Source organism: Borostomias antarcticus (assembly GCF_949987555.1).
Source record: "Borostomias antarcticus genome assembly, chromosome: 21".
Lineage (NCBI taxonomy): Eukaryota > Metazoa > Chordata > Actinopteri > Stomiiformes > Stomiidae > Borostomias > Borostomias antarcticus.
Window position 1 is genome coordinate 9,955,754 of NC_140254.1, and position 25,813 is coordinate 9,981,566.

A 25,813-nucleotide genomic window follows, 5' to 3' on the forward strand; every position below is an offset into this window, starting at 1 on the left:
GCTTAAAAAAATAATAAACTCAGTTGTTGGCCCTAATGCTCTTCCGTAGTATACGCATCCCTATTTTCACCATGGACAAAAAAAATCGATTGGCCCAATCTGGCTTGTCATCTTCGTATGTTTGTCTTGGATGCTAACAAGTCTATTCTTCTGGAAACTATAGCCTACAGTGTTGTTCAACCTGTGAAAATCCCATAGGCTGTTGTAATTAAATGTGGGTCTTGACGGTGAATGTCTATTCAGTGGACGGGTGCTGATTGCTCCTTCTCCGCTTCTCCATGCAGCACCGGTCCGCTGAGGAACACATCACCCAGGTGGTGAAGTAAGCGCTGGTTTATGAGCAATCTCTACTGCCCTCTACGGGTGTGCAACGGCATTGGCTACTCCCGATTGGTCTAAATCTCATGCTATGAACGGATACACCCATGACACACACTCGCGGACAGACACTTCACATACCGCTTAAAAATGTACCAGAAACAAGTCTTGTAAATCATCAACACATCTTCAGCTTCCACAACAGTTGGACCTTGGTGAAAACCCGAAAATATGGAGAAGGGAGCACTTCATATTTTATTGCAACAAACAAATTAAAGTACAGTAGGCTAATTGGTTATTTGTGACTGTCATATATAGTGATATTGTGCAGGTGCAGGGACAGGTGAAAGAATATAGATATATAACGCAGATATTTGTTGAGGGGGCGTGCCAGTCAGTGGACTTAACACAGGTGCATGAACTCAAAAGTTTACAGCAGGCTAGTGTTTGTTGGGTCAAGGGTTTTCCTGGTGGGACGGTGAGTCTTTGAGTTACCGATCACTGACTGAGTAGTCGAGATGGCCTCCATTCACCGACACATCCCCTACACACCAAACGCCCCGGTCAGGCAAGGCATCTACAGGTAGGCACAATACTCCAGATTGTTTTCAAGTTACAATATTACTTTGAGTACTGTCAAATGTTGCATTTGAACTCTGTACGTTTGCATGGCCGACAGACTATTGGGACTCTGAACTTTGAATGTTGGCCTTACTGCGATTAAACTGTTCTTAGACCATTAACACGGCCCATATAAACAACTACAAAACACTTGATTTATAGTCATTCGTTGAGAAACGAATTTGAGAAACATTGTTTTTAGTTCATTCATTAATTCTTGGCATGCACACTTGAGATGGCTGCCATCATTGATGAAGGTTGGTTGTCCTAATGCATATGAGGGGTGTTACCATTTTAGCCAATAGGCTGTAGGAGGTGGAGTTACTCTGGTATGTGTAGAGATGTTAACCTGATGTGCCAGGTGGGAACTCTCCATTGGAAACTGTTTGGAAAAGGGCAGGCACTTTCAAAAATTGGCAGGTGATTGTCTATCACCATCTATCACACGCAACTTAAACCACTCCTTGCTGTCGTCACACCTATACCCAGAGTAACTATTAGTATTTCCTCATAGAACACTGATTGGCTAGATCTTTTTCTGATCTGGCACAAATGGATCTCTATGGAGAGTAACCAGACTGATTTGAGAGAGAAACAGAATGTGAGCTCACAAAATCAGGGTAGTCTCACGAGGCTAGTAGAGATAGTAAAGTGGTTCAATGTGCACACACACCACACAGTCCACCTCTAAGGTTCCCATAGGGGTTTCACTGTGTGAAATAAAACATGTTTACATTAAAATCAGCCTGATATTGGAAGAGCTAAACTTTGAATAATAGAAAACTATTTGGGATCTATAGTCTATTTGTATAGACCTACATTAAGATCTAATTCAAGTCACTGATAATTTTTTTTATTCAATATCTGTTTTGATTGTTATCCAGTGTCCATTCACTTGTTCACATTTGGTTACATTGTGTGTGTAACGGATAAAACATGTGCAGCCTGTGTGTGTGTGTGTGTGTGTGTGTGTGTGTGTGTGTGTGTGTGTGTGCGTGTGCGTGCGCGTGTGTGTATGTGTCTCTGTGATTCAGTCAGGCCGTGGTGGTGGATCGTACCATGTACATTTCTGGTCAGCTGGGATTGGACACTGCCTCTGGTCAGCTGGTGGAGGGAGGAGTACAGGCCCAGACCAAACAAGTGAGCAACGTGCCAGCCGGGCCGGGCCAGGCCATGCAGCCAGGCTAGGTCATGTTCCCCACACCCTCACAGCACTGCAATCCACTCCCATCCAGGGGCATCCAGTACGTGTTTTTATAGTCTTCATATTTCCCTCTCTTTCTCATCTCCCTCTTCAACAGGCCCTCATCAACATGGGAGAGATATTGAAAACTACAGGCTGCAGCTATGACAACGGTGAGATGGATGTTGATATCACAAAATGAATGAATTGTGTTTTGTGCAAAAACAGCAGCTCCCCAGGCACTCAAAAACAGAAGGCGAGGAAGGTAGGAGAAAAAACCTTTATTTAATCATCTAAAAATCTAAAAACCAACATGTTTTGACCGCACTGGTCTTCTTCAGGGCAGAGAACTTCTTTTCTGCCCTGAAGAAGACCAGTGCGGTCGAAACATGTTGGTTTTTAATATTTTTAGCCCAAGATGATTAAATAAAGTTTTTTTCTCCTACCTTCCTCGCCTTCTGTTTTTGATTGCCTGGGGAGCTGCTGTTTTTGCATTGAAGTTTCCCTCCCAAACCCCAAGAGCAACTGAAAGACTCCTATTACCTTGTTCTCACCTGAGTGCCAAGTTGAATCTGCTCTAGTGAATTGTGTTTCGTATTTGCTATTAGACACACAACAGTATTCTTGTAACGGACTGTGCTTGTCTTTTTCAGTCGTCAAGACAACTGTGTTGCTAGCGGACATGAATGACTTCACCAGCGTCAATGATATCTACAAGCAGTGTACGCTTTGAATGGTCTATGCTTAATCCTGCTGTTGATGTCTCACACTCTCCACACGAGGGCGCCATACAACCCGTCAGCACCACCTGCCACAACTCTTTGTCACTTAAACCTATTACCATTTTCCTGAGAGTAATTTGGACAACATAAATTTAGGAAACATGCCTGCAAAGACAATATTGTTTCAACAACTCTCTTCAAAGTTAATTTAGGTTACTTAGGCTACTATACAAAATTATCAAACAGAACATTAAAAAGTGAATCAAATTAGTCGAAGAAAGTCTGTCCTCAAAGTCATCCTGTCCTCAAAGGCATCCGTGTGAAATTAGGTCCAGTTTCATCAGTCTATGGAGGTCATGTGTCTGTTGTGTTTTGTTTGTATGTTTCCCATAGTTCTTAGTCAGAACACACACTCTCCCAGGCTTGGAGGTATATAGGTATTTCCTCCTTTATCGCACAATGCCCCAGCTGTAATTGAACCCTCAGTGATTGTGTAAATGGACACGGCAGGTATGCTGAAACTCAACCCAGCCCTCTCCCTCAACCGCCTGCATGTCTAACAAGTCTCGCCCCTCCATCCAAACCAACTCTCTCTGACACACACACACACACACACACACACACATACACACACACACACACACACACACACACAGGTATAGTCTGGGACACTGTCCATGAACCAGCTACTATACCAGGATGGACAAGATGTACAGCAAGCCTAATTTTGAAGCACTGATAAATATATTATGATGATCCCACATTATTGAAATTAAAGATACAATGTCAGTGTTCACTCAAGCATACTGTCTCTCATTGCTGTCGGGTACCTGGCAGTATCGACTTTAGACGATAGACTTGGCTCCCATTTGAATATTGGGCGCTTTGGCTGTGTCAGATGGATTTTGAGATCCTGTTGTTAATCAACTTGTTTTTCCCTTTTAGTTTTCTGCAAAAATTTCCCTGCAAGAGCTGCCTACCAGGTCGCTGCCCTGCCAAGAGTAAGCATTTAAACAAACAAACAATCAAACACACTCATACAGTTTATACATATTCACACAGTGGCGGGGATCTGTATCCAACTTTGGGGGGGACATTTACATTGAAATTTTTCAAGAGTATTTTTTGGGGGGTACATCTTCCCCTGTATGGCTGTATGGTCATTTGAATGCCACTACCCCAATCTAAATATTGGGGCGAGACAATTTTAATGATCTCAAATATTGGGGGGGACATGTCTCCCCTGACCCACCCAAGATCCCCGCCCCTGTATTCACAGTCTTATAATAGTGCTTAATAACCCTCATCCATGCTGATTATGTCCCCTCCCTCTCTATAAGGGCGGTCTGGTTGAGATAGAGGCTGTCGCAGTGTTGGGACCCCTCTCTGACTCCACTTCCAGCACCAATAAACTGTAGACTAACCTTCAGGTAAAACTCATGTATCCAGATAATCCTTGGAGAAAGTGCTAACTTACACACCAATGAAAACACTAGAGAATTCTCTGAGAGTGTGTGATGTTCATTTACATTTATTACGAGCCCAGACAATATACATCCAAAACATTGTATGAACATTAAAGTTTTTAAAGTTCAAGTACATTTTCCTCCTTCAGATGTAATGTTTGCAACACAAGGGGATTAACAGGTTTACTAGTTGCCATCTACCCTATTTTCTACACAAGTGTTGATAACTTTTTAATCATAGTAAATGTTCCGTGGAAATACATTGACTAGATTAAACAAGTCACACTTTACTTGCAACCTTGAGTAATCATCTGTGTGTTCAGTCCAAATTCAACTCTCTCATTCATCACCTTTTTAACATGGTGTCAAAGCCAGTGACATATAGAAGATCAGATCCAATATTTCTTTGGCTTCTCGGTTCTCTGTACATACAGAGTGGAGCACATCCTAAACTTCTCAGAGGTGCCGACTAATGGAACATCAACAGTAAAAAATAAGAAAGTCGCACGCTCAAATGTTCTCTTCTGCTGGGATTTTAATAGAGCAACGTTTCGGCCCGAGCCTTGGTCAGGATGTTTCCTGAGAAACGGGGCCACGCCTAGATAGGGCCACTCCTAGATAGGGCCACGCCTAGATAGGGCCACTCCTAGATAGGGCCACGCCTAGATAGGGCCACGCCTAGATAGGGCCACGCCTACGGTATCTACCCCCTGACAGTACTCTGTCCAAACGCTGCTCTATTAAAATCACAGAGCAGAACATTTGAGCGTGCAACTTTCTTACATTTTACTGCTTCACGGTTCTCACATAATAGAGATAGACTGAGTTTGGGAATGTAAGCTTGATTCCCAATGTATCAGAAGAAAAATCAGTGTTAGTCCCACCGCTGTTACAAAGGCTGCAGAATATACATACACCAGGAACTGAGATTTTATGTAAATGTCAAGCCTTTAGATTGATCTCAAGTAAATATATAATTATCATAAACAAATCTACATGCAGAGAAAACATCTATATGCAGTAGGCTGCCACAGCTTGGGTGTTTGAAAAGTTACACTCTTCCTGCATAACAAGTGCTCTGGTGCTGCAAAAATCTGGAATTGTTTTATTATACTTAACTACTCATCATGGGGATTTTTTATTTACTGAAATGCATTCAATTGCATAGGTTGTACATTGAAGAAGGCAAAATAATTTGGTACATAATAATGTCCCTTGGCAGTTTAGAGAACTACCAAGATACAGTGATTACATGAAAGCTGTAGGGTATCAGGCGTGTTAAAGTAACTCTCCACACGGATGGCTGCTAGAGTGGCCATGACCTCTGCGCTACAGTATGTGCGTGTGCAGAATGGACTCACACACCAACTGCACTTCCACACACACCTCTAGCCTAACCCTAGCCCTCTGCCCCTAGCACCTCCACACACACCTCTAGCCTAACCCAAGCCCTCTGCCCCTAGCACCTCCACACACACCTCTAGCCTAACCCTAGCCCTCTGCCCCTAGCACCTCCACACACACCTCTAGCCTAACCCTAGCCCTCTGCCCCTAGCACCTCCACACACACCTCTAGCCTAACCCTAGCCCTCTGCCCCTAGCACCTCCACACACACCTCTAGCCTAACCCTAGCCCTCTGCCCCTAGCACCTCCTGCCCTTGCCTATCCAAAACCAGAAATGCGAGTGCAAAATAAGTGGTTGAAATTCCATCTCTATGAATATGTAACTTTTGAAACACCTGAACTGTAAATAGAAATCTGCCCACAGCGTCCCTCCAACAAACACAAGGCACAGGGAGGACTGCCTGACCCCGGTCTGAGTGACCGGCAGGTCTGCATCATGGCAACAGGGAAATGTTGGGTGTGCATTCTCTCTCTTTATCTCCCAACCTTCCACACACCGTCACAACTCTTCATCCATAATAGTTGGTATGAATCAATTTAGTTTCACTCACTGGGAGGCTGAAAAGTTTGATGGGGAAAACAACATTAGTATCAACAAATATTACATTGCATTTTACATTACATTACATTACATTTACATTACAGTCATTTAGCAGACTTTTATTTATTTTAAATGTTATTGAAATGAAATACTGCATTAGCGCTTCTAGGGGAACTGTGTGTGACACAAGGCTACTAGGAAGGTCTTATGACTCACCTGGGGTCTCCTCTGTCTTGGGCTCTGATTGGGTGGCTGTGGTCTCCTCTGTCCTGGGCTCTGATTGGGTGGCTGTGGTCTCAGGACTTGCTGCTTTTCAGGAATGAGAGGAACAGACAGAAAAGTAGAAGAGAAAGAATTAGGGAGACGCATCGGTTTGCATCGTATCTCACAGCGCCCCTCACCGCCACAGGTAGACAACATCTTTTGTCGTTGAACGTATCTTTAGAGTATCCATTGTTGAAATCAATGGACTACAGAACTTGTCTTATGTTCACAGCCCTAATACCACTGGTCACTTGATCTGTTTCTTTACCTGCTGCTAAAACAAGGTATGTCTGGCAGCCCAGTCATCACTGGCTGTCAAATAGCAGTGGGCTTGACAGGCATGACATCATACAGCTCCCCCGAAACAGGCGACTTTAGGGTTCTGTTCTACTATCTCTGAGGCTTCACACTGACACTGCTACCAACATATAAACCCCAGTACATCACAACAAGAATGTGAGACCCCATCATGTGTCAACAAAACCAGGTAGCTACAATACCTATTTGACCCAATGTCTACAATAGTGTCATACACAATTTAATCAGCAACAGAAACCATTTATTGGCATGTAGTTTTACAACGTGCAAGGAATTTGCTTTCTGGCAAGGAGCATGACATTTAGACAACATTGGACAGGGTGCAGGAACTGGACAGGACAGGGCAAAGACAGGACAGTGTAAAGGGCGAGTACAAAAAGCTGGTGCAAAAAAAAAAAGCGAAAGACAAGAACAACGTACGAAAAGTAGTGCAGTCAGTGTATATACAGTGAGTATACAGAGCGTAATGTGTAGGTGAGTGGGTGTGTGTGTGTGTTTGTGGCGTGATGTGTGAGTGCGGTGCGTCCTATACATGCATTCAGGTCATGTGTGAGTGTCTCTCAACGGTGGAGTCTCTGGTGGGCCGGGGGGTCGGGTGGGGGTTGGGGGGGGGGTCAGAGGGGGACACAAGCCTTGTTGAAGAGGCTGATGGCCGTGGGGAAGAACCTGTCTCTGTAGCGTGCAACAAAACCAGGGAGATACAATACCTATGTGACCCAATGTCTACAATAGTGTCATAGACAAATGAATCAGCATCAGAAAGAGAGTGAGGTAGGGGCAGGCCTGAGGGGAGCGGCACAAAGAGAATATGGCCGGGGTGGGAGGGGTCAGCCACCATCTGCCTGGCCCGCTTCAGGGTCCTGGAGTTGTGCAGGACTAGGAGGGAGGGCAGGTTGGGCCAGGAGGGAGGGCAGGTTGGGCCAGGAGGGAGGGCAGGTTGGGCCAGGAGGGAGGGCAGGTTGGGCCAGGAGGGAGGGCAGGTTGGACCAGGAGGGAGGGCAGGTTGGACCAGGAGGGAGGGCAGGTTGGACCAGGAGGGAGGGCAGGTTGGACCAGGAGGGAGGGCAGGTTGGACCAGGAGGAAGGGCAGGTTGGACCAGGAGGGAGGGCAGGTTGCAGTCTGGCCCTGTCCTTGGCTGTAGCGGCGGAGTACCAGATAGTGATGGAGGAGGTGAGGATGGACTCGATGATGGAGGTGTAGAAGAGTACATGAGTAGACCGAATTTCTTCAGGTGCCTCAGGAAGTACATCCTCTGCTGTGGATGTATGGTATAGTGGCCATGCTGCCTGGATGGTGAGCTGGAGCGGGTATTAGGAATGTGTTTGTTGACACTAGTGTTCAAGGCTTGGCTTAGTTTTCCTTTATGACGTCACAGTCATATACTGTAACAGGCTCAGGCTCTTTGCATCCGGCAAACAGATTGAACGGCCAGATATTTGCATCAGGTGTTCTTACGTAAATCAACTTCATAATGATTATGCTGTTCAGTGTTCTATGGCAGTATGTTTGGACTTAAAAGATGAGTGATATCACACAGGCTGGGTGTGGATGAAAGCGTGAAGGAAGGATGTATTATTTCATGGTCAGCATTGTGGCCTTTGCTGGGTCTGACCACAGGGTACTGGTGATTCCTCGTTCTAATTATGCTCAGCGGGGCGATCCCTCGGGCGTCTTTTTGTATGACCTATGTAGAAACAACCTTCCACACGTGGACAAGGTCAAGGTCAACTTTATTTATATAGAATTGTGGAGTTCCGTGGCGTGGACAGTGGTGTGGAGGCGGTGTGGTGGCGAGACTCCGCCCCCTCACGTCAGAGCCGGTCGGGGACAGTGTATGCCTCTCTGGGCCGCCCCACTGGTGAAGACCTTTAGCCCACTCAGGGGCTGAGTTGTGGGTTCCGTGGCGTGGATAGTGGCGTGGTGGCGAGACTCCGCCCCCTCAGGTCAGAGCTGGTCGGGGGCAGTGCAATGACCTCTGGGCAATCTCTATGCACCCACCGGTGAAGACCATGTGTCTCTAGTCCACTCAAGGTCTGGCTTGTGGTGTCCGTGGCGTGAATAGTGGCGTGGTGGCGAGGCTCCGCCCCTTTTGGTCATAGCCAGTCAGGTGCAGTGTACTCCTCTCCGGGCTACCCACCAGCCCCCATGAGTTTGCGTTACCTGTCTTTCTCTAGTTTGAGTTAGCCTACCCCTCTTTCTGGAACGGAAAACCCAGAGTTTCCCTCATCTCAGGGTTAGCAAACTCAAGAGTTTTCACTAAGCCTTTCTGGACTATCCCCCTGGATTAGTTGATGTTATGTTACCCCAGCAACCTTTGTTTTAGAGGGAGAGGCTTCCTCTTGGCATGGTCTTCAGGTCAACCTGAGGCTAGAGTACCTAGTCCCTGTGGGCCATTTGCAGAGGATGATGTCTGGACTACTTTCTGAATAATGTCGCTGTTTTCAACTTCCCCATTGTAATGTTACCACCTTATTGTTGTTTTTACTTTCGTGTGTTTTTTTTATTTTTAAATGTATTTCATTTTGCAATTTATTTCTGTAAATTTGCAGGTATTTAAAAGGCACCCAGGTCTAAACATTTTTCCCTGTCTAAATAAAGGATAAATAAATGTGTTGGTCAAAGCTACCATGACTGACATTCACAATACAAGCCAACAAAATCGTCTTGAGAGCTCCTGCTACCAAGGAGAACACTAGCCAACGTGACCTACCTACTGAATACAGTAGCGTTCTATTGTCCGGCTGACTGATCAGTGCGTTAAATCTGTTTTTAGTCACAAGTCAACATCTGCCCAGGAGTGTTCATTAGAAAGTTGTCTGTGTGTTGGATACCCCTGGTAACAGGAGGGGTAATTAGACTAGGAGGCCCGGGAGAGACCGGAGAGAGACAGGAACTCACCTGGGCTATACTAAGTGGGATGCTTCTCAGGTTACTGTTGGCCAGTGAAGCCCACATGAACATTGTGTTCTGACAAGGCCATTTAATTATTATCATCAGCCATGCCTGTCATTTCTACAACTAAATCCTATTGTGAAGGCTAGCAGGTTTTCTGTGCTTATCAATGTTATGACACATTCACAAGTGGTGTGTGTCACAGAGTTCTCCGGACAACCATGGTACTGTACATATGAGACGGGTGTGTCACTCATTTGCAATGGAAATAGTGCAGAAGGACAATAGACCGTTTGTTATGGCCTCTAGGGTTGAGGTTAATCCAGTCATTTCTAAGAGAAACAACATTTTCCAATAATTATCTGAAGGTTACAGCATTTTACCTTATTTGAACTCATGGAGGTATCATATTATAGGGTTGAACCCTTTCTTGTCTTCACTGCAACCTACCTGGGACCTCAGCTACAGGTGCCGGCTCTGGAGAGGATGCAGCTGCAGGGGTGTCAACCTCAGACTTTGCCTCACCGGAGGCGTCTGCTGCAGGGGCGGGGCTCAGCGACGGGGCGGCAGGGTCGGCGGGCGCTTCTGCTGGTTTCGCCTCCTCCTTTACGGCAGCAGCAGCAGCTGCTGGGGTGGCCTTCGCTTCCCCGGCCTCTGGTTTGGTCTGGTCTGGAATGGTCTCACTGTCTTCAGCTTTAGCTGCACCTGCCACAAATACACACACGTCGTGACAGATACTTTGTGTGAAACAGATTGATAATACTGGAATATGTAGAGAGTGGGTCGTATGCCCACCTCCCTTGTTCTCTGTAAAGCGCATTGTGTTGCCTCTGGGTATGAAATGTGCTATACAAATAAAGCTTTGATTGATTGATTGATAAAAGATACTGCTACACTGCTATATTGTCTAAGCGCTTGTACCTTGACACACATCTGATACAAGCGCCTGAAGGTGTACCTCACCACTGAACACACGGGCCACATTTATAAGATAGAGGACCAAAGTTAGTCTTAACAGCAGCAAAAGCATCCATTGTTATTATAACTTTGTACGGTTTCTACGTCGTAGTTTTTTTTTTACACGTGACTAGACAGGGTTGTATTGAGTCAAGTTTAAGTAGGCTAGAAATGACCAAACAAGCCCACGCTTTGCCGCTTGACGACACCAAACAATGACGAGTGCTCTCAGGTGACAGGGATGGTTCTGAATGGTGACTAAAGTCAAACACCAGCGTACAAGGGAGCAGAGGGGGGATGGCTGCACCGACAGAGTTCACACTCTGACGACTTCATTATTTAACTGTGAGAGAGCTGTGGCCTTAGAGTGGTGGCAGGCTTGCTAGTATTACATTTCTCCGTAGTCACCCTGGCTGAAGTACAGTAGTAGCAACAGTGACCACCTCTGAATGCACCTCTGTCTGCTGCATGGTTTGACTTTGTGATTGAAGGAAAGGTTCGGGCTGGGCTCCAGAGAGCGACTATTTTGAAAACTGTGACTCAAATAGCAGTATTGGGTGCATTGTGTTTTTATCCAGCTATAACTACAATTTATTTATTAAGACTACCATGCATTTATTTTACCCTGTCATAGTTTTGTTGGTAACCTGTTTCACCTGGAAACAAAAGTCAACAGTTTTATTTGCTAAAAGTAACCCATCTGTGTATTTGTTGTCTGTTTGTTTGTTTGTTTGTTTGTTTGTTTGTGTGTATGCCTGTGTATGGGGGGGGGGGGGGGGTTATTCTTGTTTGTTTGTGTGTATGTCTGTGTATGGGGGGGTGTTATTCTTGTTTGTTTGTGTGTATGTCTGTGTATGGGGGGTTGTTATTCTTGTTTGTTTGTGTGTATGCTGTGTATCGGGGGATGTTATTCTTGCCTCTTTATTCTGTCTCAACTGTCTTAAAGGGGCCATGTCATTAAAAATGCATTTTCATGTACTCATTTTTATACTTGCACCTCATTCCATTGCTATGGGTTAGCTTATTAGTATAAGACAACCTGTCTTCTGTGGAACATGCCTAGGCCCCCAACAGCCCCTGCACTAGTCTTAGAATATGAAATAGAAGTATAAGAAAACTAGAAATGGTGCTCAGAGAGCACAGACATCCGCCCATGAATGCATTTCATGGCTCTGTGTGCGCGAGCAGGACATGTTTGGTATTGGTCTAAACCCCATGTTTCTGTGACCTCATGTCGAGATATGGCTGTTTCAGCCCCCATCAGCTTCCCCATTGACAATGAATGGGGGGATTTTTTCAATCCTGAGCCTAAATCCAAAAAATGAATGTAGGTGAAAGACTGTCCGTGTTTGGGTGACTCGTGGACCCGCCCCATGATTCAGATCCGCTCCACAATTTACTGGGTTCTAGGTTGGCCCATGCTACACCCCTCCACTGAATTTCATGAAAATCGGTCTGGTCGTTTTGCGTAATCCTGCAAAATAATTAACTAACCAACCACCCAACCAACTAACCAACACACCACTGAAAACAGAACCCTGGAGCAGTGGTAATACAATGCTAAACAAAGGCCTGTTGTATGATACAATTTCTCTGATACAATTTGGGAGAGTGGTTTAACTGTTTGGGCCAATAATTTTGGTTCTGTTAGGTTATTAAGGAATGTGCTCCGATTGATCTAGCTGTGTGTATTTAGTTATTGAAAGTGACTTTTGCACCGTATCTCTGCTCATAAACAGTTGACATAGGCTACTTTGATATCAAAGCAAATCTATAGAAATATCTGGCCACACCAGTATGAAAAAAGTTAATTGGAAACACCGCAACAAAATTTGTAGCCACAAAAGTATTATGCTGGTGCCACTAGCTGAAAAATGTGGCGCCATGCATGTTGTGCCTCCAGTGAAAAAGGTTATTCTGGAGCCCTGAGGTGGGAATATTAGGTGAAGGTTGTGAGCAACATAGCACTTGACCTCAGTTAACACTGAACTGAAGAAACAACGGACACAGTTAATGATCATAGAAAAACAGATCTCTTTCACAGAACACATTAACTTCCAAGCTAGTTTCCAGAACAAGAAGGCATGCACCGGGATATGACCATTGATATGTTCCTGTTCCTCGTTTGGTATTTAGCATCATAAGCCCTGTGATAAGGTTAGGCTCTGTACGGCCATATACAATGGTCCATATCAGAGACAGTTTAATTCCCACACCACAATCATAAAAGGTAGGAGGTTGCTATAGTGTAACCAAGTTGAAATGACGCACCATCAAATCGCTATCTTTTTGGTGGCATAGGTGGTAGAGGTGTTGATGGTCACATGTATTCATAAGTCAGAGGATCTGAGTTCGAACCCAGTGTGGGAAAAGTGTAGGCAAAGTGAGGGTGGATGCTATACCGATGAGCGGCGCAGTGACACCTGTCACACTAGCATGTTTAGCGAGGGAACGGAACACACAGCCTGTACTGTAGCTGGAACCATCAATACCATATTTGTCTTTCTTTCAAAATGCAACCATTCTTGGTTGATAGAATAAGACTGAGAGAAAATGCAATGGAGGCATTTACCAAAGTGAGAGGTAGAAGCTATTACCACACCATCCAGAGTGAGAGGTAGAAGCTATTACCACACCATCCAAGTGAGAGGTAGAAGCTATTACCACACCATCCAGAGTGATGCTAGAAAACATTAGTGATCACTGCTCAGTATAAAATCTACCCACTTGCACCAGCGAATCTCGAGTTTTTTTTTTATGGCGTAGTGGGTATCTTTGTGTACTTAGCTGTGAAAATTAGCCAAATTCGTCAAAATGTTGATATGAACCGTTGTATGATCGTAAATATCCTAAGGCTTATAATGCTAAATACCTAAATGGCCCTTTGAGTGTTGGAACTTGGAACAAATGCAAAATTAAGGAAAAGTCCCTGCCACATTTTCATCTGACACAGAACAAGCTGATAAGATGTAGCAACACCCGTGACCTGTCAAGGAGACATGACTGTTCAGAGTATGCTAATCCAGGTCAAGGATACTAACTGGTCATGGATAAAAGGCAGATAATGCAAATGCCTGAAGGCAGATAATGCAAATGCCTGAAAAAATATAGCACATCTGGGTGCTTCAAAGTGGTTTTTGAAGTTGCCAGGTCTCCAAAATGCAGCATCATGATCCACTAACGGTAGCCTAATTACTTACAGTAGCAGTCCCATTCAAATATGCCCCTCTGACCAGTAGCTAACTGTATGACATTGTTGCAGTACAGCATAGCCTACATTTCCAAGCATCTTTTCAGCAGCACACAGCAGATACACAGTCAAGTGCAGTCCTTCCCCGCTAGAACCTGTCGCCCTGGTCCGAACTAAACTATACACAGCATTTGCATGGTACCATGAGCATTTCTGACCTGGGACAAGGAAGGTAAGCAACCACCTCAGGTTCTCAATTTCCATTTTGAAACCAAAGATGTCATCGTATCCCCTGTTAGTGTCATGTCACTGGGCCTCCCAGGCCAGGACAGGAACAGGGGCAATGTATCGAGAACAAGGACACCACTGCATGCTTCCATAAATGTGTAGGCCTACCTCTGTCTCACTAGACAGAATATCCTCTATTTTATGTCACCTTGTGATTTGTGTTATTATATCTTTTCCACGCATGGAGTCCCAAATGAATTGTCCTACAGGGTGTGAGTGAAAGGAGATTGACAGTAAAATATTAGTTCATTCAATTTCATCTGCATGACCATGTCTTACGCCGTCACTGCACGTGCCGTGTCTACAGCAAGAGTCCCAAAACAATGCAATAACTTCCTCTCTGTCACAATAATTCTACTTAATGTGTAAGCTATAGCCTGGCCATAGGCTACTTGAACTTACCTGTAGTGCTCGCGCCATTACTTTCCTCTGGTTTTAGGCTTGGTCTGGAAGTGTCCTGCGCCGTAGTTTGGGTACTCGTGGAACATCCCATTCTGTCTTTCGCACATAGAGAAGTGAAAGGTGGAAATCTAGAGCGAAATGAAGGCGTCCGTTGCACTGATGACGTGCATATAGACACCGTCTCTGAAAATTAAAAAAGTTGGTCCTGGCTGTATAGTGCGTGTAGCCTACTATTGCCAGTGATATAATCATTCGCGCATGGCTCTTGTTTTAAATCCACCGGGCGGCGGTTCACTGCAGCAGGTTGTCTGGTGGCGATGCTGCACCAGAGCGGGTTCCAGGTTGTCAGAGAACTAAACTACATTATTCAGTGTGTGCGCTCTGCAACCTCGCGCGGGGTTTGCCCACTCACCGATGCGCTCTGTAGCCTACCTCGGAAAATAGGCCTATTGGCTCCCCGAGTACCACCATACCGAAGTAATTACAATAGAATATATAAATGTGTTTATTGTTAGATTATACGACATTTATAAGAAACTTGTTAACAGTTTATAAACTGCTTAACAACGTTTATTAGTTTCTTATATATATGATTTGCCGTTAATTAGCCTATACATTTATTGATATTTATTAGAAACTTGTTAAGTTTATAAACTGCTTAGGAACACTAGTTCTAGTAGTTTTATGCACGTCGCTATGCATTTTGCGGGAACTGGATCTAAAGTGAGAACAGTGCCTTAAAGGTTAATAAACCCTTTATCATGCACTTGTGACCGCTTTCAACTCGCCTGCGTTGTGTATTTTTAGTGCACTCCTGAACACAGGCCTCCCGCGAGACACACCGTTCTAACCAGCCACACCACCAAAAAGCGATATATTCGCTGTACAGATGGACCTTATTTATTATAGGCTACTCGTGGAGTGAGGTTATACAATTCAATTGGGTTACCCCCCCCCCTCCCCACTCCATATAGACTACTATATATCAGACACACGCACACACACACCAAGTCAGAACATGAATAATACGTATTTCATTCAAACACGCACACACACAAGCAAGAGAACATTACTAGAGGGGTAGTCCCTAGAGCAAAGACCCATGATGCATGTCGTCAGCATGTGCAGTGTAATTTGGGTACCAGTACAGAGGCACAAATGTCGAAAAATTATAGGTTCCGCCTATCAGTCTTCCAAAAAACAAACTCTACCAACACTTGTGAGCCAATAGTATTTGGATTCCTGATCACTCTGCTTCCTGACTGTTGTAATACTATTAGCTCACGAGTAGCCTGTGGCCTATTTGCTTTGCAGTTGTTGTTTCTGGCGGATCCCCCTGTCCAAAAACAGGCCTACCCATAAACCTACGATGCAATGCGTTAAGAACCTCTTCTGGAATAGGCTACTTCATTTGGTATGTCCATGTTTTATTCTAATTGTAGCGACTGGCGAGACTATGCTCCTCGATTCGGCATTTGTGTGACAGGATACCAGCGGGCTCTCGACCGTAAACCAAGCTAAGAGTGGCTAAGCGGGAGCATGAAGAGCTGTCCCCTGGGACCTTAATTCAAAAAATATATATGTACGGTAATCAATGGCAATAAACAAATAATTTCTTGATCTTTTTTGAATTGTGCCATGACCATACACATATGATGTTTGTCCATTTAAAACATAATTTTGCAAGCCAAGAAAGTCACAGTTTGTCATAAAACTGTAAAGCAGTTATTCCAGAACGTGTTATAAATTATTTAAAGGAATAGTAAAGGGAAAATGCATGTTTAGCCCTGTTTTAAGGTTACTTATGATCATATACAATGAATCAGATCAAAACTTTGACAAAACTAGCATATTCGAGAAAGTTGATAATTGATCTACCACCATTTTGTTCATACAATGGATGTGGATGGGCATCTTGAAAAATAATTCAAAAACATGTTAAACCCTCGATTTCAAAGACAAGAAGCTCACCGAGGGTATAATTGGTGTCCGTTGGTGTTCTGACATCAAATTCGCCGCAAAGTATGAATCCTGTAGGGTTTTATTGATCATTTTATGAAATCCATTGACTTGTATTGACGCGACTGTTGTAGATGTGTAGATCAAGTTTATGTTAGCTAGGCTAGCTAGTTTGCTCACTGCTCACGCTACTCTTTCGCTCACAGACAAGGAAGCCCTAGGCTACAGTTCAGAATACGCTTATCAAAATGGCTGATCTTGAAGAGTATGAATTTGATCGCGAGGAATTAGACTTTGACGGCAGCGCTTATCGTTTCGAGCCTGAATATAGTGAGGAGGAACTACAGCAAATGGAAGAGATGGAGGCTCGCCGAACCGCAGAGCCAGAGACGGTTGATGAAGCTGTCGCTATACCACGAACCACGGGTGTTTGGTGGTGTGCTTGCAAACATTGCTGACAGATGCCCACCAAAGAGGAAAGTTTGTGTTGTACCGGCACCGGCAACGGCAGTGAAAAACAATCAGAGTCTGGTAATGATGAGTTTCTAACCCCGATAGTGTATTTAGCCTGTTATTTTGACTATTTTGGTTCTTGAAGTGGTGTTTTTACAGCAAACTTTTAACATTGAAGGCAACGGGCACTTCCGCATCCGCACCCCTCATTACGTCAGACTGACCAATATGGCAGCTGAGGTGAATAAGGCGAATAGTGTGTCATTGTAGAGATCCCAAACAAATGCTTTGCACGAGCCTGTCTTGTTGTTGCGGCTAGCTTTTCAAATAAGGAAGCTGAGCCGGAATCCACGGACGTCGGAATCCACGGACGTCGCCTACCACAAGATCAAGGCATTGCGCAATATCGGAATCAGTTAAAGCGGAAGTTTACACACGTATGTGCTGCGACTAAATAGTTCGATGCTAAATATTTTTTAAAAGCCTTTCCAGATGAGCTACTTTATGGCGAATTATATGCCAGAACACCAACTAACACCTAGGTGAGTTTCTTGTCTTTGAAATCAAGAGTTTAACATGTTTTTGAAAGATTTTTCAAGATGCCCATCCACATCCGTTGTATGACCAAAACGTTGGTAGAGCAATTATCAGACAAAAAAGTGCTAGTTTTGTCAACGTTTTGATCTGAATCATTGTATATGATCACAAGTAACCCTAAAACAGGGCTAAACATGCATTTTCCCTTTACTATTCCTTTAAAGAGGTGAAAATCACTATTAGTCAGTCCATGTTGAGAGCTGAAGGAATGCGAAAGGAGACTTAGTCAGTTCTGCAAGAGCTGGCATCCGAGATCGGCTTTACAAGGTTTTGGTGAGTGTTAAACAATGTAAACCATGTAATGTCAGCTAGCTAATATTAGCTCACTTGCAATTTAACTGAGATTAGTAAAATGTATGTTTTAAATTGACAAACATCATATGTGATGATCATGACAGAATTCAATCGGATCACTTTTTTCTTTTTTTCGTACACCATTCACTAGGCCTACCATTCATGTTTTTGCTGATTTAAGGTCCCATGGCAGTTTTCTATTCCTGCTTCTGCTTAAGCACTCTATAGAAGAGGAGAGCCTGGTGACGCGAGGCTAGCTCACAAGCCTCACTAGAAGTGGGAACCAAACCTCAGACATTACAGAGGTGAAACAAAATGTTTGTCGGACCCGTCAATTATTTTTAAATGACAAATTCATAGTTAAAAAATGGGGGGGGGCAATACTTTTATTCCTCACCGTTCTGAAAGCCTTATGGATGTATTTTTTATTTTTAGCATTAATCTACATTGAAATCTTGACAATTGCACCTTTAAACTACGATTTGTTGCATTACATAGCCTAGATTACCTACATGTGTTTAAATCTGAGCTGTAATATATTGCAAATCAGCATATAGATGTGATTTGTCATTTGACCTGAATATGTTTTATTTGTACAGTACCTGTAGGCTATTCCCAGATCTGTTGATTTTTTTTCATCTGCACAGTTTTTCCTCTCGCGATAACATGACGTATTTTGAGAAATTGTTCTGAAATCGCTACCTGCGCAAATGATCTAACCTCCAAATTATGTCAACTAGCCTATGAACAGGCATTGATAGGACTGTATGTTATACAGATCAACACATTTGCGCAGCTCACGTCGCAACAGGCCCACAATTCCACACTAGAGCCAGCAATCAGGACGCAATGCACGATGGGACTTCCTTTCTCTCCGAGGCCATATTGGAGTAAACTCACTGTAAGATGTGCTCCGTGTTGTATTATTAAAATATCCACGATTCTATTAGTTGTCGCATTTGTGTCATATTGGCATTAAATATAGATCTTCCCTTCTCTCCTTTCGTGTTCAGGTTGGCCAATTCGGACTAAACCGCAACAATGGTGGCCGCAAAAAAGACGGTGAGTGTTGCTCCTTCGAAACACGCCTGGTGGGCTCTGCTTCACGTGGATTCGTGTTGCTAATCGGGCCTGCTAGCTAGCTAGTTGCATCCACAGCATATTAAGACATTTTCCACGGGATAATGTCAACGATTGACTGGACTTCCATTTGCTTGTATAAATGTAATCGGGTTACTTTCTGTCTTTTTAGGTCGAGTTAGTTTGTTGCATCGCAAACTTGTATAACTTAATGCGCCGTCGGCTTGCTAAGATAGCTAGCTGGTTTAACGAGAGTGTTCTAACCACAACTAACGTTACCAGCTAACGTTAGCTATCTACCTTTATGTCGATGTGATCAGACTTCTTTTCTACCTACTTGTCTTTCTGGGGACACTTAAGACGTGCATCAAACCCAGGTGCGGCAGCGTTAGTTAACGCAGGAACTGAGAGAGAGACTTTCAAACCTGCTATACATCAGCATCTGTCACTAACTGTTAGTCCAATGTCTGATGGCATGTCGTGTGGTTGGTTGGATGGATGGATATGCCGCTACTGTTGGTAGACTGCATGCTATATGTGGACTGGACTACGGTTGGGAACGTTAGAATCAGTTTGATTGTGGACTGTTATTACTTGTGTGTGTTTCAGAAAAAGTCTCTGGAGTCCATCAACTCCCGTCTCCAGCTGGTGATGAAGAGTGGTAAATACGTGCTGGGATACAAGCAGTCCCAGAAGATGATCCGCCAAGGCAAAGCAAAGCTGGTCATCCTGGCCAACAACTGCCCCGCGCTCAGGTAACATGGCTATGAAGATGGCTTTCAAAGCCTCAGCATTCATACTGTTGGCCTTTAGCATACATATTGCATTCAGGGGATTCACCCCACACACATCAGCAACTGATCAGGTCCACACCTCTTTTCTTAATTGACTTATTGGACAAATAAGTTAAATGTAAAGGAGAAACTGAAAGCTTGCCATTTTGATACCTACTTGATTTTCATGTTGTACATTTGACCAAAACTGCCACTTCCTTTTCTCCTAGGAAATCTGAGATTGAGTACTATGCCATGTTGGCCAAGACAGGCGTCCACCACTACAGTGGCAACAACATTGAGCTGGGCACCGCCTGTGGGAAATACTTCCGGGTGTGCACACTGGCCATCATTGACCCTGGTTAGTGTGGTTGAGAGTGTCATTTCCTTTGATAGTGTCCCCTAAACTGTTCCAGCAGCACTCCCATTTTTCCATATGAAAGTTCTATTCCAGCTGTAACGCACCTGATTTACATAGATGATGGAGCCCCTGATTTGTCAAGTTGGCTCGGGTGTGGTAGTTTGTGGACGTAACCAACATGGGAACGCATGTTTTGGAAATCCCTGTAACAGCATACACAAGTGGATGCATCACTTCCTAGAATGTAAACATGTTGTCTCATTAGACAAGCATTCTATTGTCTGGGAAAAAGAGTCCTGTCATTCTTGGCTCCCTGTCAATATAGTTTCCATGTTAACAAATTGAGTAAACGCAGCAATCAGAATACCTCAACATTTTTACAGTTTAAGTACAGAAATTTGTGATGTATCCACTAGTTCTGTTGCAACTGATGTATAGAATGCATGCAACTCTTGAGAAACAATCGGTATTAGTGGCTGAAAATTACCCATGTCCACTTAAACTGCGTGTTAGTTTTGCACTTGTAGGATAAATAAATGGGATTATTTCAGGACTACTGATTCACTAGAGTATAAAAAGGCAATCAAAAGCACTAAACTGAGTTGATCAGGGTGTGGCCAGTTCTGATTGGTCGGTTGGTGACATGGCCTGAAACCTCAACTGAATACTGGGAGCTAAATTTTAGTCTCTCCTTGCTTTTAGTGCTCATTAGAAGTGCTCAACCTTGTCGTCTCTCTCCACAGGTGATTCAGACATCATCAGGAGTATGCCAGATCAACAGCAGGGGGAGAAGTAGAGACATTGTTCCTCACATTGTTATAAATAAAGTTGGTGGAAGTTATCCCAATGCTCTGGTCTGTTCAGTGGTTTGAGTGCTACAGATTCTGGCGCTGTGCTGATGTATCTTTTCATGTAGCCTCTGGAAGTTGGATTAAATTATTGGAATTCGGGTCAAATATCAGAATGCATTACTTTGTGCTTCATCTTGTTCAGTAGCTGAATGTATATTAATTTAGGCCTCATCGAGTTCTAACGGTTTGAAATGGAATTCAGAGACATTTCTTATATAGTTGGATTACAACATTTTATATGTCTTAACCTCATATATCAAAATTATGTAAACACAGATCTTTTGTAATGTTATTAGTACATCGATGCACCTTGCTCTTGACTACTTTTAGTGCCACATGCAAAGACCAGCCTGTATGATTTGTATTAGGAGCAAATGCGATGGTATTAGGATCTTTGCGATGTGAAGGTTATCCCCGACACGCATCCTTAGGTGTACTATGCTCTGTGGAAGGCCATGGCTACTATTGCAGGCCTTATTGTTCAAATCGGCTTTGTAATTCTGACTTCAAACAGCATGAGCACTTACAAGTGATTAAATGGGATTTCTGAGCATTTAGACTGCAATGGCTATGTTAGTTGTAGCCCTGTCGTCTCTCACATCTCAATCTAGCCTTCAAAGGGGAGCAGAAAAGGTTGACCTCACCAAATATCAGCATGCCGTTGTATTTGTATTGGCCATTCCAGTGAGCCCAGATGCACAACAATAGCCTTGTGAGACTCCTGGGGCCTCATTTATCATTGAGGTACGCCTTCTTTTACACGGTCTTTTCCGCGATTTCAGGCGTACGCCATTTGCCCCCCCCCCCCCACATTGCGATTTATCAAGCCGAAAGGGCGAAAATTTAGTCGCCTTTCTACGCGCTTTTGTAGGACACCTCTCAACTTGTCCTACCGATTTACACGGTGTTCTACGCCCTTTTTGAACACGGGGAACTGGCGACGCAGGTGGTGCGTCGGTGAATTACTATGTTTGACGGAGAGAATAAGAGCGACAGTTCATGAACGCACAATCATGTAGGCTAATAGCCCAATTCAGCACCAACATATATCGCAATGCAAGATTAGACGTGTCCTCTAACCGGCTCATTCATGGTCCGATATGGATTTGTTCCCCAAACTGAACCTATGCGCTGTCCCAAACCTTTCCGCGCTATATGTCACACACCTAATGCCATCAAACGGCAATAATTGACCAATTAGATTGTCAGTAATATGTGATCATGTGGACCTGTTTGCTGTTTGGTAAGCATATAAATGACAGTCCTCCTGTGCGTAATGCGAGCCTAAATGAATCCGGCGCTACTCGGCCTACTGGCCGAGATAGAACTCCAAAGAGGTGACGGCGATGGCGACTGCACCCACATAAGGGCACCATCAGTGAATGAATACGTCTATGTGAATCGCTAAAATGTGCACACTATAAATACCCAAATCATATGTGACGCCGACATGCTCATCACAAGTGTAGTGGCACGGTGGCCTGGCTCCACGCATGACTCATTCATCCTGGCGCACAGCAGGGTAGGGGCTAGACTGGAGGCAGGCGCTGCACGTGACGGCTGGCTTGTTGGTGTGTGCATAGCCAAGATACATATTCTTTGTCTTATTTACTTTAATCTTTATTAGCATTTTCCATCCATACAACGACAATACAATAAAACATAAAAACTTACAATAACAGCTTATGGGTACTTCCATCCATGCAGCTTTTTTTTTCTTACTCAAATATGACAATTTTAATATTAGTGGTATCATCACACTTCCTTCTATAATCCATCCATTTTCCCATCTCCCTTCAAACTTTCCTTCCTGCATCCTCAATGCATAAATAAATCTCATAAATCTCCTCCACAACACCCACCACTGCTCCTTGGTTGGGGGTTCCACCTTATACCAAGCCCTCATTATTGTCTTTTTACTAGCAACCAATAGTACTTTCACTAGGTATCTGTCCCCTCCTTGTACATCATTCTGTTATGTTTGCCAAGATGTATATTCAAAGCTGATAAGAATGAGAACCAGTCAAGACCCCATCACAAAATGAGGACCCAAGCCCTCAGCCCCCTCCCCGTCATGAGGTTTACCAGCGGGGCCAAAGGGCCCACACTGAGGTCATGCGCCAGCTATGAAGACACAAACAAGTAAGGTTCACATTTCTACCATTTTATTGTCTGTTGGTGGGTGACTGTGTGAGGTGTGTGAGTGCGTTTGTGAGTGAATGTGTGAGGTCCGTGAGTGTGGTAGTGAGTGACTGTGTGAGGTCCGTGAGTGTGGTAGTGAGTGACAGTGTGAGGTCCGTGACAGCATGTGTGAGGGAATGAAGTGCAGTGAGGATGTCCTGTTGGCTCTGGTGGTGTAGTGTGGTGACCTCCACCAACTGCTGCACAACTGCCCCACAACTGCCCCAATCCCTTCTGCCATTTCCCTCTGGGCCTCTAGGGTCATGAGCCTCCAGCACAGCGTCTGATAGGAAGCCCAGCCCTCAGGGACCCTTGAGGCAGGGACGCTGCCAGCCGGAGGTGGAGGCGTGGGCGGTGGAGACGGAGGCGCTGGAGATGGCACTGGAGGTGGAGGCCGGTGCGCTGGAGGTGGAGGCACTGGAGGTCGTGGCGCTGGATGTAGAGGCTGCAACCGGCGGGGGCACGACCGTCAGGTCAAGGACCACTGCAGACTCCCCCTCCTCTGAGTCCCACCCCACGTCAGAGTCTGGAGAAACAATTTCAGTCATTTTCTTTGAGTTTGTCTGTTAACTTGATTATGCATTAAACATTTTATTGTGTAGCCATATTCGATTGATATGTTTTTCTGTTGGCAGCCAAATAAATGCTTAAGTGTGATTTACCGGGTGATTTAGATGAGAGTCTAAATTTCCCAGAGGGGAAAATGTTTCATGTGGTCTAACATTATGAAGTGGTCATCTGTGTTATCGTTCCCTGTTTTTGGTCCTAAATCAATCATAGCCTACCACAGAATGTGTGGAATGTTTGCTTTCCTCACAGCCACATAATACAGCATGTCCGTGTAGCCTACGCCACATACAGGATGCACGAAACGTACAGTAGGCTACCTAAACTAGGAGCAATCAGACAAATGTAGGCTCGTACAAATAGCTTACCTTCCGAAGATGATTTTCTTTCCTCGCGTGGACCTCACCAACAAGCACATGCACCTCCGTCTCCGAAAAGTTTCTCTTCTTTCCGCGTTTTTCCATAAACGTCTTTGTCTGTCCTAATGCTCCACGCTATATTATGTCGGTTCCTTCCGGGGTATCCACGTTGTGCGCTGTCATAGTTTTGACCATATATGGTTGGATTTGGGCGTGGAGAGGGCGGAACACGGGGCGCGTGCGCGTACGCTCTCTTCCCCGCCAGTCTCGGATTTCTCGTGCAGGAAATGGCGTACGACTTTTTTGATAGATCCGAAAAGCGTGTAAATATTCTCGTCGTACGCTACATTTCGCATTTTCCGCGTTTTCGTCGTACGCCCTCTTTTACACCTGAATTTACACGCTCTTTGATAAATGAGGCCCCTGGTCTCGTGAGACTCTAGTCTTGAGAGACTATCCTGGTCTAGTGATCTCACATTGTCTCATGAGGCTACAACATCAGGGCCCTGGCCTAAATGGATGTCATGTTATTAATCACCTGTGTGGACCTTTTGGCATGTCAAAATGGCTGCTGTGAAAAAGGCCTATTCTGGTATGCGCTCGGTTATTTACTCATCTTCTACCTCGACTAGAGCGAGTCATGTGGTTCTATGGTTTAGCTTTTGCCGACAGATTCGGCGGGGCAAGTGATGTCATCGCTGGGACAGAAAAAGCGTTTCAGGCCCATGAATTGAATTTGACCATTCAGCCTCAAGTTCCCCAGGAATGAGATTTGAATCAAACCTCAACCATATCTGAATGTGTTTTGGAATGTGGCTTCAAATATCACATTCTATCTGACCTCAGATACAGAGGAAATCAGATTTCAGTCCTAAATCGGATTTCAGTCGCTTCAACCTGGCAGTGTGAACGAGGATTCAGAACCATCGAGTTAAGAAATAAGAATGGAATGGCATGAATTGCACACTAGAACAGCAAGTGACTGATGTGTTGAGTCGAACAGCATTCAAATAATAGTATATGGGTGGTTTTATTAGCATTTAAAAGAAGGATAGAAACATGTCACAAAGTAAGCAATAATATTAATGCTTTGTGGCTGTTGGACAATGCCAATGAAGCTACAGTAGGCCTACTGCCTAGACGAGAGGTGAAGGGATTAAACGCCTTGCTTAAGGGCACAATAGAAGCTCAACTTGTAAATTCAACATGGTTAGAAGTGAGACTGTAATCTTGAGGGTGAAATCCCAATTCACCTCCATCTAGGCCCTAGATGGATGTGAATTGGGATTTCACCCTCAAGATTACGGTAGGCTACTAGATTGTAGGCAGTACTTTGGCTCCACTGGAACCCGGATGTCCTACTACTGTGACCCAATGAATGTACCAGACAGCCACAGAGCATGACGTCACATAAAGGGACAAGTCGTGAAGTCGCCTCAAAACATTGATCTTCTGGTCCGATTGGTCCCATACTTTCTATGTCAACGTCGTGCCATTCAACAGTGAGAATAGTGAATAATGTTATTCACTATTCTCTGAAAATGGGACACGTGGTTTGCAGAAATCATCCACATTTAATCCTGTTAAAATGGCAAAACCTCTGTTTCTTCCTCTGTGGGACTCAATGAGGTTCTATTTAATGTTTAATGATGTGTTATTTATTTAACACCTCATTGGTCCCACAAGGGAAGGAACTGAGGTTTTGCCACTTAAACAGTATTAAATGCTTTCTGCAAACCAACCGTGGGAGAAAGATGCAAACTCTTAGTG

The 25,813-nt window shown here is 44.3% G+C and overlaps 3 protein-coding genes across 4 annotated transcripts; 2 read left to right on the plus strand and 1 right to left on the minus strand.

The window, feature by feature from the left end:
* Nucleotides 1-746: 746 nt before the first annotated feature.
* rida (reactive intermediate imine deaminase A) lies at nt 747-4,600 on the plus strand. The gene is made up of 6 exons (XM_084455184.1): nt 747-901; nt 1,974-2,079; nt 2,241-2,295; nt 2,776-2,844; nt 3,790-3,845; nt 4,185-4,600. The coding sequence occupies exons 1-6, from the start codon at nt 837-839 to the stop codon at nt 4,260-4,262; spliced, it is 429 nt and encodes a 142-aa protein (XP_084311310.1). The 5' UTR covers nt 747-836; the 3' UTR covers nt 4,263-4,600.
* A 1,404-nt stretch (nt 4,601-6,004) lies between these two features.
* Nucleotides 6,005-14,893, minus strand: LOC311323049 (uncharacterized protein). Of its 2 annotated transcripts, none has more exons than XM_084455183.1 (3): nt 14,569-14,893; nt 10,182-10,436; nt 6,005-6,562 (listed from the first exon to the last, which is right to left on the minus strand). In XM_084455183.1, the coding sequence occupies exons 1-3, from the start codon at nt 14,657-14,659 to the stop codon at nt 6,462-6,464; spliced, it is 447 nt and encodes a 148-aa protein (XP_084311309.1). In that variant the 5' UTR covers nt 14,660-14,893; the 3' UTR covers nt 6,005-6,461. The 2 variants fall into 2 exon arrangements, with proteins under 2 accessions (XP_084311309.1, XP_084311308.1); XM_084455182.1 differs by lacking the exon at nt 14,569-14,893 and having other exon boundaries at nt 6,005-6,273; nt 6,473-6,562; nt 10,182-10,720.
* A 3,811-nt stretch (nt 14,894-18,704) lies between these two features.
* rpl30 (ribosomal protein L30) lies at nt 18,705-20,926 on the plus strand. Its single transcript, XM_084455186.1, has 5 exons — nt 18,705-18,772; nt 18,885-18,933; nt 19,561-19,706; nt 19,955-20,085; nt 20,829-20,926. The coding sequence occupies exons 2-5, from the start codon at nt 18,913-18,915 to the stop codon at nt 20,879-20,881; spliced, it is 351 nt and encodes a 116-aa protein (XP_084311312.1). The 5' UTR covers nt 18,705-18,772; nt 18,885-18,912; the 3' UTR covers nt 20,882-20,926.
* The last annotated feature ends 4,887 nt before the right edge of the window (nt 20,927-25,813 follow it).